The sequence below is a fragment of the Poromitra crassiceps genome, assembly GCF_964638095.1.
Source record: "Poromitra crassiceps genome assembly, contig: HAP1_SCAFFOLD_2202, whole genome shotgun sequence".
Classification (NCBI taxonomy): domain Eukaryota; kingdom Metazoa; phylum Chordata; class Actinopteri; order Beryciformes; family Melamphaidae; genus Poromitra; species Poromitra crassiceps.
This window is the reverse complement of record NW_028150223.1, coordinates 1-14,000: the sequence shown is the minus strand read 5'-3', so window position 1 is coordinate 14,000 and position 14,000 is coordinate 1. Positions and strand designations below refer to the sequence as shown.

The 14,000-nt window shown below is 45.1% G+C and overlaps 1 protein-coding gene across 1 annotated transcript; it reads right to left on the bottom strand.

Annotated features, from left to right (window-relative positions):
- Positions 1-2,500: 2,500 nt before the first annotated feature.
- LOC310772180 (nucleus accumbens-associated protein 2-like) lies at positions 2,501-6,773 on the bottom strand (the record flags this gene model as incomplete). Its single annotated transcript, XM_083664619.1, has 3 exons — positions 2,501-2,677; positions 4,615-5,367; positions 6,662-6,773. Coding segments are annotated over 3 exons (1,042 nt in total), but the record flags the coding sequence as incomplete, so codon positions are not given.
- Positions 6,774-14,000: the final 7,227 nt, after the last annotated feature.

Genomic DNA, 14,000 nt, shown 5'->3' with positions numbered 1-14,000 from the left:
ATCACAAGCCATATATAACATCACTGTATTCCACATCACAAGCCATATATAACATCATTGTATTCACATCACAAGCCATATATAACATCACTGTATTCCACATCACAAGCCATATATAACATCACTGTATTCCACATCACAAGCCATATATAACATCACTGTATCACAAGTCATGTATAACATCACTGTATTCCTAATCACAAGCCATATATAACATCACTCTATTCCACATCACAAGCCATATATAACATCACTGTATTCACATCACAAGCCATATATAACATCACTCTATTCCACATCACAAGCCATATATAACATCACTGTATTCACATCACAAGCCATATATAACATCACTGTATTCACATCACAAGCCACATATAACATCACTGTATTCCACATCACAAGCCATATATAACATCACTGTATTCACATCACAAGCCATATATAACATCACTGTATTCCACATCACAAGCCATATATAACATCACTGTATTCACATCACAAGCCACATATAACATCACTGTATTCCACATCACAAGCCATATATAACATCACTGTATTCACATCACAAGCCATATATAACATCACTGTATTCCACATCACAAGCCATATATAACATCACTGTATTCACATCACAAGCCACATATAACATCACTGTATCACAAGCCACATATAACATCACTGTATTCCACATCACAAGCCATATATAACATCACTGTATTCACATCACAAGCCACATATAACATCACTGTATTCCACATCACAAGCCATATATAACATCACTGTATTCACATCACAAGCCATATATAACATCACTGTATTCCACATCACAAGCCATATATAACATCACTGTATTCCACATCACAAGCCATATATAACATCACTGTATTCCACATCACAAGCCATATATAACATCACTGTATTCCACATCACAAGCCATATATAACATCACTGTATTCCACATCACAAGCCATATATAACATCACTGTATTCCACATCACAAGCCATATATAACATCACTGTATTCCACATCACAAGCCATATATAACATCACTGTATTCCACATCACAAGCCATATATAACATCACTGTATCACAAGTCATATATAACATCACTGTATTCCACATCACAAGCCATATATAACATCACTGTATTCCACATCACAAGCCATATATAACATCACTGTATTCCACATCACAAGCCATATATAACATCACTCTATTCCACATCACAAGCCATATATAACATCACTCTATTCCACATCACAAGCCATATATAACATCACTCTATTCCACATCACAAGCTGTATATAACATCACTGTATTCACATCACAAGCCATATATAACATCACTCTATTCCACATCACAAGCCATATATAACATCACTCTATTCCACATCACAAGCCATATATAACATCACTGTATTCCACATCACAAGCCATATATAACATCACTCTATTCCACATCACAAGCCATATATAACATCACTCTATTCCACATCACAAGCCATATATAACATCACTATCTCTATTCCCCACATCACAAGCCATATATAACATCACTCTATTCCACATCACAAGCCATATATAACATCACTCTATTACACATCACAAGCCATATATAACATCACTCTATTCCACATCACAAGCTGTATATAACATCACTGTATTCACATCACAAGCACTATATAACATCACTGTATTCCATATATAACATCACTGTATTCCACATTTTCTGTCTCTACCAATGCTCTTTAATTCATTTCCATGTAATCCCCTATTCTGCAAATAGACTGGAAATTTATGTTCAAGCACAACGTTACTGGAGCTACAAGCAACATGTAATAATAAATCAGGAGAGGAATCTTACACAAATACCGTTAAGACGGTTAGGCTTTTGCTTTCTCCTCAACACCATCACACTCTTTAAATATTTGTGACAGGGACTGATGTTTTTTTTTTTTTTTACAGATTATGAAAGTGTCATATATGACATGCTTATTATTAAGATGTGCTTATTTGAATGTTCGTACTCCTAAAAGCAACATTCAGAGAGAATCGCCCTGAACCTTAGTGAACAAGCTTGATTTGCCCTGAACAAGCTTAGTTTGCTAACAAATGATACGTATTTAGTGATCTTAAAACTGTTATTTGTTATATTGAGTGTGTTCTTCAACATCTAAACTTTTGTAATCTAAACAAAGTGTTTTCCCCATTCAAAAAACAACCTTAACTAGAAATGTCGCGCACTTCAGGTGCTCATTTCTAGCGTGCTTCGCGCATGCACATTTGAACAATTGTGTGCGGCGATCTGTCACATTGTAACTAGTCTAATCTCTTTCTTTCTTGTCTCCACTTTATGTCTGTTTTTAAATGCAATTGTAATTAGTTTCAATGAGTTACACATTTGAGAACTCACGTAACAGATGTGGGTTTTTTTTTTTGGCATGTGTGACTTTGCGTGTGTAGATGTATACGTGTGCGTCTGCGTGCATGCCTACCAGCCACCAGTTCCAGCTTCTCCCCAGGGTCTCCCTCGGTGTACAGCTTAGGGTGGCAGCGATAGCCAATCTGGCTGATGAGGCTGGCTGGCAGTGCCACCAGGTCCCGGCGGATCAGCACACAGTTGCGGTTCTCCAGGGCCAAGGGCACCACTGCCATCTCCGACTTGTCCTGGACTGATGAAAGCCAGCAGGTGCGGAAAGGGTTAAAGAAGGGCTCCGAAAACCCACAGGGTTTTGAGTTACCGGTACATAGGGAAACGGGAACTGATAAATGTGTATCCAATCCATCCATGCAGCCATCCATTCATCCATTCATCATCTTTCAACCATCCAAAGCTACACTATCAGCCCCCCCCCCCCCCCCCCCCATTAAAAGATAGGCTTCAAAACCAGTATAGATAGATAGGAATAGGATGGTGTAATCCATCCAAGTATGTGGTGTTTCATAAATGTTTTAGAGCATTGCAGATGTATCCTAGATAAGTGATAATGCTGCATCAGCAACCTGAGGTTTTTTGGAGTGGGACAGGTCTCAAGCTGGGTGTTAGGTTCTTACGCACAAAAATGTTCCCCGTGACCTCTAAGAGCACTTGTGAGTGTATGCATGTGCACACAGCCGCACGCACGCACGCACACACGCGCACACACACACACACACACACTCAGGCACACACGGCACACACAGACGCATAAAAGAAAAATGAAACCGTTTATTGCCAAATACTGAAAAGTGTTGTTTGTGCATGCGCGCATTCATGCATGCGCGTGCGCGCACGCCCACACACACACGTGCACGCATGCGCACACACACACACACACACACACACACACACAAGCACACACACACACACACACACAAGCGTGCACATACGGAGGAAGACGTGAACCGTTCTCAAATATCCCACAATGTCACCCTGGGGTGTTCTGACTGATTGCAGATAGAGTGAATTTCATAAATATCCGAAACTCTAGAATTTGACAAACCTGTCTCTAATCTCTAATGCCTTTGGGCTGCAGGATGTTCAACTCCTGCAGGATGTAAAGTGTGTGTGTGCATGTGTGTGTGTGTGCACGTACGCGTGTGTTCATGCATGTATGTGTGTGTGTGTGGGTGAGTGAATGGGTGTGTGCGTTTGTGAGTGTGTGTGGGTGAGTGAGTGAATGTGTGTGTGTGTGTGTGTGTGTGTGTGTGTGTGTGTGTGTGTCAATACAAACAGAGGTGTATACAGGTTCTATGTGTGCGTTTGTATATGTGTATGTGTGAGGGCAGAACGTGTGGTAGAAAAGCCATGATAAAAAGCAGTACACAGACCAGCTGTTGTAGCTGTGATAAGGAGTCTGTTGTTGGTCACGATGCAATCCAATCATAACTCCATAAAGCTATCTTTATGCTTACAGAACCCACACACAGACACACACACACACACACACACACACACACACACACACACACACTGGAGGCACCACATCCTGCAAATATTCAGGATACATGATTCATAGATTTAATAATGTAAGTGGAATGCAATCAATGCAGATTAGTTTCATGCACAATACATAGCAAGTCTGGACTAGGAGAAACTATGCTCCAAATTCCTACATGCTGGTATATTTCTGCAAGTCATGCACAGTGTGATTTTGCGATTCATTCTATGGTCTGACATCAGACGAAGTTCCTCCATCTGAGCCGAGGGCACGGGAGAAGAGATTGCACTCACTAGACAGTTATTACACTACTATAAAGCTGGAATGTATGCAGGGTTGCCAGTTAAGATTTCATGCTTGAAATGTGTCCACGTTGCTTTACTGGAGTCAGTGACTCAAACTAAATGCTTAGAATAGTTAGTTGAATGGACCATGAAATACATTATTCCTGAGGTTGTCCTTAAATAAGAAAGCAATAAGCTATTACCTGATGTTTTAGAAAGCGACAAGCTACTAGCTGATGTTTTACTGACTAAAACAGAAAAGCGAGGAAATTGTTTAGGATTGTTTAACGAGGACAAATTGATGACAGAGGGAAAGCCAAGTATTCAGTTGGTATTGAAATTGTTCAAACAAAGACATGCCAACTGAGTCAATATTGTTATAATATTGAATGGAACTATACTCACGCCCGTAGGGGTTCGCTGGGCGTACGTAGAGCTGGCTGTAGGCGTCCTCTGTGATCCCGTCGTACGGCTCTTCCTCGAACTCCTCGTCCTCGTTCTGGTAGGACGTGGGACTGTCGGTGGTGGGCAGGCTGGAAGCTCCAGGACTGGACCTCTCCGCCCCTGTGCCGCCTCCTCCGCCAGCCCCCGGCAGGTGGTACGGAGGCATCCCGGGGAAGATGGTGGTCCCTCCCGCCGTCGTGTAGAAGAGCGAAGTGGCCCTCGCCAGCCGACTCCCCAGGTCCGTCTTGTTTTGCGCCCCCGAGGGTATCGCCAGGGGCGTGGGCTCGGCCCCCTCTAGTTTGATCTTACGTTGTGGCATGACCAGTGATGGCGACCAGCCCTGGGCACCCAGCAGTGCAGCCGCCGCGAGGCCGTTTCCGTTATTACTAGGGCTCTGGGGCTCCGATCCCGTCTCCTCTAAAGAGCCCGCCGTTTGCGAGTCACAGTGGGGCGAGTTCGCCTTGAACATCAGGTCCATGCCTCTCTCGACTATATGCTGGATTTGGAGGTAGCCGGCTGTGTACATGACCACCAGCTGCTCACTAGCAGCCATGGTTAGCTTCCCGGTGTAGCAGAAGGTGAGGATCTGCTCAAAGCAGGCAGGTGTGACCGAGGAGGGCAGCTCAAACTGGGTCTTGGACGAGCTGCTGAAGAGGTCGCGGAAGTAGAGGCTGCTAGCCGCCAAGACCGCCCGGTGAGCTTTGAAGGCCTGGCCTGGACGATAGAGATGACAGGGAGAACAGAGAGTGTCAATGACGCTGTACTGTATGTTCTTTCAGAATCCACAATAAGTCAGTTAATAATGACTTTTGTCATTTTCCATTCCAGCAATTCAGAAGATGTTTCTCTCTCATTCGGAAATGAACAAACGATACTTTTCAACTTCTATTGAAAGATTAAAGCATTCATTCTTAATTATTCTTTAAAGGCCCAACATGTAGGAATCTGCTGAGCAGCAGCAAAAGCGCCCTCTGCTGCCAGAAGTGGTAAATACAGGGCGCTAATAAATGCTACCCTTCCCTGTTTGTACGTTGAGATATCAGCGTTATTTTACCGTTTCTGCTTGTACTCTCTTCTTTGTTAACCTTTCTGCAGTGTTTGTTGTGGTTTGCTGGAAAAAATAGCTCCAAATATCTCAAAATGTTGTGTCGACTTGTTTTATTGAAACAAATCGCTAATTGTGCTGCTAATCAAGCTAGCTAGCGATAAACACATTTCACTTCCTATACGTTCTTCACAATAAAAGTGTCCTCTTAGTTTGTCAGAGTTAAGCTTTTAATATGAAGGAGCTCCAGCAGGAAATGAAATTACATCCAGGTAACAGGCCTTCAGGGTGCGGGTGGGAATGATAGAGGCGCAATTCTCAATTAGAAGTCAGTATACCATCAAAATGATTTAAAAGCTGTTATATTAAAGCCCCAATCAGTAAGATTTTTGACATTTTTTACTGTAATATAAGAGCTTTTTAGTCACAGGACATGGTAGATTGACTTGTAATAGGGAGACTCTCGACTTTATTTATCCCACACCGCCCTCCATTGGCCAGCCCTGGGACTAAGCAGGTTGTCTGCCACGTCCCGTGGCAATAAAAAAAGAAAAGAAAAGGATGCGCGCATGCGCTGTGCAGCGGAAGCGCCGTCTTCATGAAAACGAGGAAGTAACTCGATTCGGATTTGCTACGAAAATGATGTTTCACGGAACTATGGATTATTATTTCATCACGTCGTGAGTGAGTACCCGATGTCACAACATGTACCTAGAGCTTTCTGGCGCTGTGTTTGGTTGACTTTGAACGGCGATATCGTTATCGATACTATTGCACCCAGAGGGCGCAGTTTCTCCAATAGCAAAACTTGGAAAACTTGCTGAATGGGGCTTTAAGGTAAAAAAAAAAAAAGAGTGACATATTGAGACTTTAAGTGAAGAAGAGAATAACGTCTGTGAAAACAAAAATCAACTTTGAACTGAAATGACCCTTCGACCCCCTAAGGACTTCCTGTCAACCGACCTTTGACCAGGATGGATACATCACAGTAGTGTCCCAGCAGGCGCTGCTCGTTGAGGGAGCCCAGCACTGTGGCTCCAAAGTTGGGGATCTCCACATGGAGCAGCTGGGACATGTTGGACGTGGTGCAGGAGGAGGAGGAACGATGGCTTTCAGATGTTTACTGCAGCCTCTGCCAGGGAGAAAGACATCTGCGGGAGAGGGGAGGGCACGTGGAAAAGGGGTGGAGAAGGAAGATAAAGTGATGAATATGGAGAGAATAGAGAATGTGTGAAAGATGAGAAGACGTGCCAGAGGGAGGCAGAGAGGCGAGAAAGAAGGATTGAGGGAATCATAAAGAAAGCAGACAGCGCGAATGGAAATAGATAGTTGAGATGAGAACAGAATGGAGTAGAGGGAGAAGTGAGAGGTGTGTGATGATAGAGAGATGGATATGCAGAGATAGTGGGTGAGAGAGAGAGAGAGTAGATATGCAGGAGAGAGAGAGAGAGAGAGAGGAGGAGTCGGTGCACACACAAAAGAAAATGCTCTGCCTACTGTATATATGAGAGCATTGTGAAATCAACTTGTGTTGTTTTAACATGACGTGCATTCCAAGAAACTTGGGACTCATTGCGCACGTCTCACGTCTTCTTCTAACGGCTAGCAGCAGCATGCCTGCATCCACATCCACATCATCAGCGCAGCAAAAGCATGGAATAATAATAACAACAAAGTGAGAACTTTGGTTCTCCAGCGACGACGAAGGAACTTCAACCAAGTGTCTCACGTCCCATTCAGAGACACACCTTGATTTGGCTTCTTCTATTATAGCCTCCCCCTCTGTTAGCATTTGACCTCTTTCGTCACTCCGTAGAACGCAGAAACAAACACCACAACTGATTCCGTGCGCACACTTCAATATTAACTCTGACACCTTGTAAACCAATTACGTGTTAGCCCTCTCTGCCATCATTTGCATACTTTCCTCCCTTCCCTGAACCTTGTGTTCATTGTCCCTCCCTCCCTCCCAGCCCACACACACACACACACATACATACACACACACACACACACACACACACACACATACATACACACACACACACACACATACATACACACACACACACACACACACACATACATACACGCACTTGCTACTTTCATTATTGAGCAATGCTGCAGAACAGTTTCCAGGAATACTAACAGAAAAAATAAACCACGTCATTATAGCTCAATCGCTCACCCACTTAATACAGACGGGCGTGCGCGCAGTCGTACACCAGTTAACGTGTGATGTGCATAAGACGCGCACGCACGCACACACACACACACACACACACACACACACACACACACACAAACGCAAGCAGAGAGTGTGTGTGTGTGTTTTGGCACAAAAAGTACCCAACTGCTGGAGAAACTATAGCAGCAAAAAACCCAGCATCTCAATGCACGCATGCACACATCATGCACTTCTACAGACAGAGATATATATAGGCTATATATATATATGCTCACCCCTGTCCCAGACAGTTGTGACCTGTGCGAGCCAGTCTTCTGCTCGGGACACAGCATGGAGCGTAACACCCAGCAGCTAGCAGCCGGCAGCGGGACAGAGCAGAGCAGAGCAGAGCAGAGAGGAGAGAGTAGTTAGGAGGAGGTGGAGAGGAGAGGAGAGGAGCAGCTCTGATGCACTCCGTCTGGTCTCTCTCTCTCTGTCTCTCTGTCTCTCTCTCTCTCGCTTAAAGTGTCACTCGCTCTGTCTCAGAGCCTCCGCGCTGCTCTCTTCTGGTATTGCTGTCTCAATATCAAAAGATTCCCTCGACCCCCTCTCTCTCTCTCTCTCTCTCTCTCTCTCTCTAAGTCTTCCTCTCTGTCTCTCTCCCTTTCCCCCCACTCTATCTTCTATCTATCTATTCCCCCAAAGCAGCATTCTCTCGTTGTACTCGCTCTCTGTTCTATCTCGCTCACTGTCTCAAAGGCTCGCTCTGTCATTATCTCTCCGTTTCTCTCCCCTCTATTCCTCTCCCCTCTCTCTATCCTCCCAGGGCTGTGTTCAACAAGTGCCGCTGCAGAGAGAGAGAGAGGGAGAGAGAGAGAGAGAGAGAGACTGAGTGTGAGAGAGAACGAGAACAGAGAGAGAGAGAGAGAGCAGAGCGAATCAATGATGAAAGGAGTGGGAGGCTCAGTGTGTGTGTGTATGTGCATGTGTCTGCGAGTGTGTGTTTTATGTGTGTGTGTGTGTGTGTGTGTGTGTGTGTGCATGTGTATGTGTGCGCGTGTGTGTCTGATCAATGCAGTATCTATACGTCGCAGGGAGAGGGAGGGAGAGAAAAAACAGGGGCTACAGTTACAGACCGAGAGAGAGAGCAAGAGAGACTGGGCGAGAGAGAGAGAGAAGGAGGGGGGAGAGAGAGAGAGAGAGAGAGAGAGAGAGAGACTGGGCGAGAGAGAGAGAGAGAGAGGAAGGGAGGAGGGGGGAGAGAGAGAGAGAGAGAGGAAGGGAGGAGGGGGGAGAGAGAGAGAGAGGAGAGTTGAGACGGAGAGAAAGTCATCTGAGGACAGTACGAGAAGAGAAAGACAATTAGGTTGAAGCAACTTCTGCCCCTGGACATAGAAGCCTATGGTGTACAAAACAAAGGGAGGAGGAACGGAGAGCAGGAAGGAGAAGACAAGCCCAGGCGTTCCACATGTATATAAGTGTAGCCAATCAATTTGTGTCAAATAGTGAAACTTCTGAAAGTCCTGTTTGATGCAAGACGCTCGATGAGTCACGTCTTGCTAAAGCGTTGCTGCATGCAAGAAGCTAATTTTAGCATTGTAGGGAACAGTGGTTCTCAATGCGGGGGGGTCCGGGACCACCAGGGGGTCCTGCAGGGGGTTCCCAGGGGTCCCCCCCAGCAAACTGATGCATTTGTTAAACTTCACCATTATTTCATTTACTGGATGTTAACGCACTTAGAGAAGGTAGAAGAATGGCTGTTTTTGTCGTAGTTTTTCTGTTATCTCTCTAGCTACAATACAGATATATAGTCGTGGAATTCGAGACAAAATCTCATCAAATGGGGGTCTAATGTGGACTAAAGTAGCTGTCGTCGATATGAAAAAGGTTGAGAATCAGTGCATTGGAAGTTAGAACGCAGTCTGTCAGTTGTTGTAGGTATTTCCTACTCTCATCTTTGGCACAGGAAAAGTAAGAAAGAGGTTTTAGAGAGCGAGTGTTGTGTCTTTTCTCTGAATCATGCACGCACCTCTCTGCCAACACCTACACACACAAGTGAGGAGAACAAGCGTTTTCATATAAATTAATTGTGTTTATCTCCCTCTCTTTTAGCTCATTCGGGTGACTTTCTGCTGTGTCAGTTTTGCACAGAAGGCCTCCCTAAATCTTGATGTGGGTGAGGGGATGAAGGGAGTCAGACGTGACAGAAAGGACCTGGGAAAGACAACAGCTAAAACAGCTAAGCTAGGATTAGTCTCACAGTAGCCAGCCATAGATACATATCTACGTCTGGGCACAAGTAGTTAAAGCAGGATTAAACCCCAAAACACTTTTTTTCAGGTTTTAACCAATAAGACTTTGGGGGTGGTGTGTGAAGAATTCTGGTCAAAATTTCCACATTTGAAACCAAACTGTTACATTGTACCATTTGTATCATTTTCAGTAGCATAAGTTCCCTCTATGGGTTCAAACCTGCTTTTTTTGTGCCCTCAAATGAATGGGATATTTGGTACATCGTGACGTCACGGTGGGTTTAGCACACGCCCCACTCATGTGAAAAATTGTCTTTTTCCCCCATTCATTATTACTGTAGTTCACGCGGCGCGAGCCCTTTAAGACCAATGCATCCCTGGGTAATGCCTACTGTGGCTAATATTAGCCGCTAGTTGGTTATGTTATATGGCAGTAAAATGCCACTGAATGACCAAATTGATATAACTTTTAACCATTTCGAGTAACAGTGTTTCCATACGGATCACCAGCGTTAAGGCCTAAACATGGTCGTCCGTCAGAGCCTCGCCCCGCCCTCCCCGTATGACGGCGTGTGGAGCGCCGTCCTACGGGGAGGGGGCGCCGTCGGCTGACGGGGGCTGCTCGAAAATGTGACTCAGCGCCGACGATACGTGCGTGACGTCAGCTGCACGAGAGTTGTGACTGGCTGTTGCCTTGGCTCATCGTTGTAAAGTCGCCTTTCAAAGCATGACATTAGATTATAACAAACTACGGTAGTTGTGTGGCTTAGCCTTCCCAAATGTTGAGGGTCGCTTTTTAGAATTTAATACATAGAATTGGGAACGTTCCATTCAATTTCATTCAGACTGCCTGGCACACAATCTCCGCCATTTTCACACGGAGCTTCCACAGGAGGAGGGAGGGTGGGAGGAGGGAGGGCGTAGTGGCGTCCGAGCATGTAGGGCTCGCTGGCGCCGCCAGACGGCGAGACGGCTCCAATTCGAGGCGGACGGACGACCATGTTTAGGCCTTTAGTTTGTTGTTTATAACGTGGCTATATTCATAACGTTTTCTATCTCGGATGCGTTATTTCGAATCCCACATAGGTTGCGCTTGTGCAAAGCGTGTGGGTTTCAGGACGAAACAGTATCGAGCCACTAACGTCATCTTAAGAGCACAATATTCCTGGAATGCAAGTTTAACTAAACAGTTACATGTCCTCTGCATTCTACACGGATCGAGTGGAGTGCCGTTTTGCAAGAAATCTGGGGGGTTTAGTCCTGCTTTAAGGACCGCCCCCTGAGTGACAGACATATGAATTGACCAACCACAGACCTCCTTATTTGTGCGACGCAACTCGTGGGGCGGTACATTTTGAACGATGCACCAATGCACGCACAGAGCCGAACTTCCGCAACAGCCCAGCCAATCAATAAGACACAAATAACATTTCAATAAACAATGTTAAAATATCGTCCCATCTAGGGATGCAAGATTTATTAGCAATCATATCGTATTGGCCGATGTTAGTCATTTTTTGATATATCGGTATCGGTCTGATGAGCAAAAATTAACAGCGATGTTACTGTAATATCGGTTATTGTATCATCAAAAAAAATTATATTGAGAGAAAACAATGCGGTAGCCTAAATCTATGATTTATGGGATTTTAATTCACATTGTCTACATGTGTTTTCAGTATGTACAAAATGTAATTATAATAGAAACTTCTTTGGTAACACTTTGTAAGGGGCCGCAGACGCCGGCGCCCTCAGGATTTTGGGGTGGCACCTGGGGTGACCAATCAGATTTCAGGGGTGAGGGCCACCCAACCCCCCCGTGTAATTAAGTAGTTGTTAGTTAAGTATTTTGTGTGACCTCATCTAAAGTGAGGACTATCTATATCGACTATATGCCTAAAGCATTTACAAATGAGATGAAATACAATCGATAAATACATTATATATTACTTTTAATCAGGAATAAAACATATATAACTGTGTATTACTTACTAATGCTTAGTAATGTATGAACAATGCTTTATAAATGATGAAATAAGTATTTACTAATACTTTAATCGACATCGGCTATTGGCCATTATAACAGCAATGTTAATATTGGTTATCGGCCCAAATGTTCACAGTTCATATCGGCGGGTGCATCCCTCGCTATCTCATCACCTCACCGACGCACAATCAGTCAAGAAATGAAACGCTGGCACAGCTTTCTCTAACTGTTTCTCCCCAATCAGTCTCCACACACGTTTGATTCCGCGCCCCCCCCGAAAAACACTCAAGTGGAGTTAAGTTGTTCTAAAGCGAGCAAACTTTCACTCTTCAGTCACAGCGGAAATATGAAAGGGAGGATATCACAAAGGGTGGAATACAGTCAGACTTTTGGTTTTGCAGAGCTCTGCCACAGCAGTATATCTGCAAAGCACACACACACACACACCCGTACACACATACGAGCACACACACACACACACACACACACACACACACACACACACAAACAAAATGCAAGCACACAAAACACACTAACAGAGACCTACACATTGTGCTCTGTTCTCTCACACACACTCTATGCAGAAACACACAGTCAGGCTATCTCACAGCCACACGCGCCCAGCTTGTCTCTCTGTCTGCCAGACAGTTTGTCCATCACTTTGTCAGAGGAGTGTATCCTCAGGCCACCTCTCTCTCTCTCTCGCTCTCTCTCTCTCTCCCCCCTGGCTCCCTTCATCTCTCTCTCTTTCTCTATAGCTGTCCTCCCAGCTTACCATGTACCCACTGTCTCTCTCTCTCTCTCTCTGTCTGTACCCAATGTCTCTCTCTCTCTCTCTCTCTCTCTCTCCCCCCTGGCTCCCTTCATCTCTCTCTCTTTCTCTATAGCTGTCCTCCCAGCTTACCACGTACCCACTCTCTCTCTCTCTCTCTCTCTCTCTCTCTCTCTCTCTCTCTGTCTGTACCCACTGTCTCTTTCTCTCTCTATCTCTCTTTCTCTAGCTGTCCTCCCAGCTTACCACGTACCCACTGTCTCTCTCTCTCTCTCTCTCTCTCTCTCTCTCTCTCTGTCTGTACCCAATGTCTCTCTCTCTCTTTCTCTAGCTGCCCTCCCAGCTTACCACGTACCCACTGTCTCTCTCTCTCTCTCTCTCTCTCTCTCTCTCTCTCTCTCTCTCTCTCTCTCTTTCTCTAGCTGTCCTCCCAGCTTACCACTACCCACTGTCTCTCTCTCTCTCTCTCTCTCTCTCTCTCTCTCTCTCTATAGCTGTCCTCCCAGCTTACCACGTACCCACTGTCTCTCTCTCTCTGTCTGTACCCAATGTCTCTCTCTCTCTCTCTCTTTCTCTAGCTGTCCTCCCAGCTTACCACATACCCACTGTCTCTTTCTCTCTCTGTCTGTACCCAATGTCTCTCTCTCTCTCTCTCTTTCTCTAGCTGTCCTCCCAGCTTACCACGTACCTACTCTCTCTCTCTCTCTCTCTCTCTCTCTGTACCCACTGTCTCTCTCTCTCTCTCTCTTTCTCTAGCTGTCCTCCCAGCTTACCACGTACCTACTGTCTCTCTCTCTCTCTCTCTCTCTCTCTCTCTCTTTCTGTACCCACTGTCTCTCTCTCTCTCTCTCTCTCTCTCTTTCTCTAGCTGTCCTCCCAGCTTACCACATACCCACTGTCTCTCTCTCTCTGTCTGTACCCAATGTCTCTCTCTCTCTCTCTCTCTCTTTCTCTAGCTGTCCTCCCAGCTTACCATATACCATCTCTCTCTCTCTCTCTCTCTCTCTCTCTGTCTGTACCCACTGTCTCTCTCTCTCTAGCTGTCCTCCCAGCTTACCATGTACCCTCTCTCTCTCTCTCTCTCTCTCTCTCTCTCTCTCTCTCTCTCTGTCTGTACCCACTGT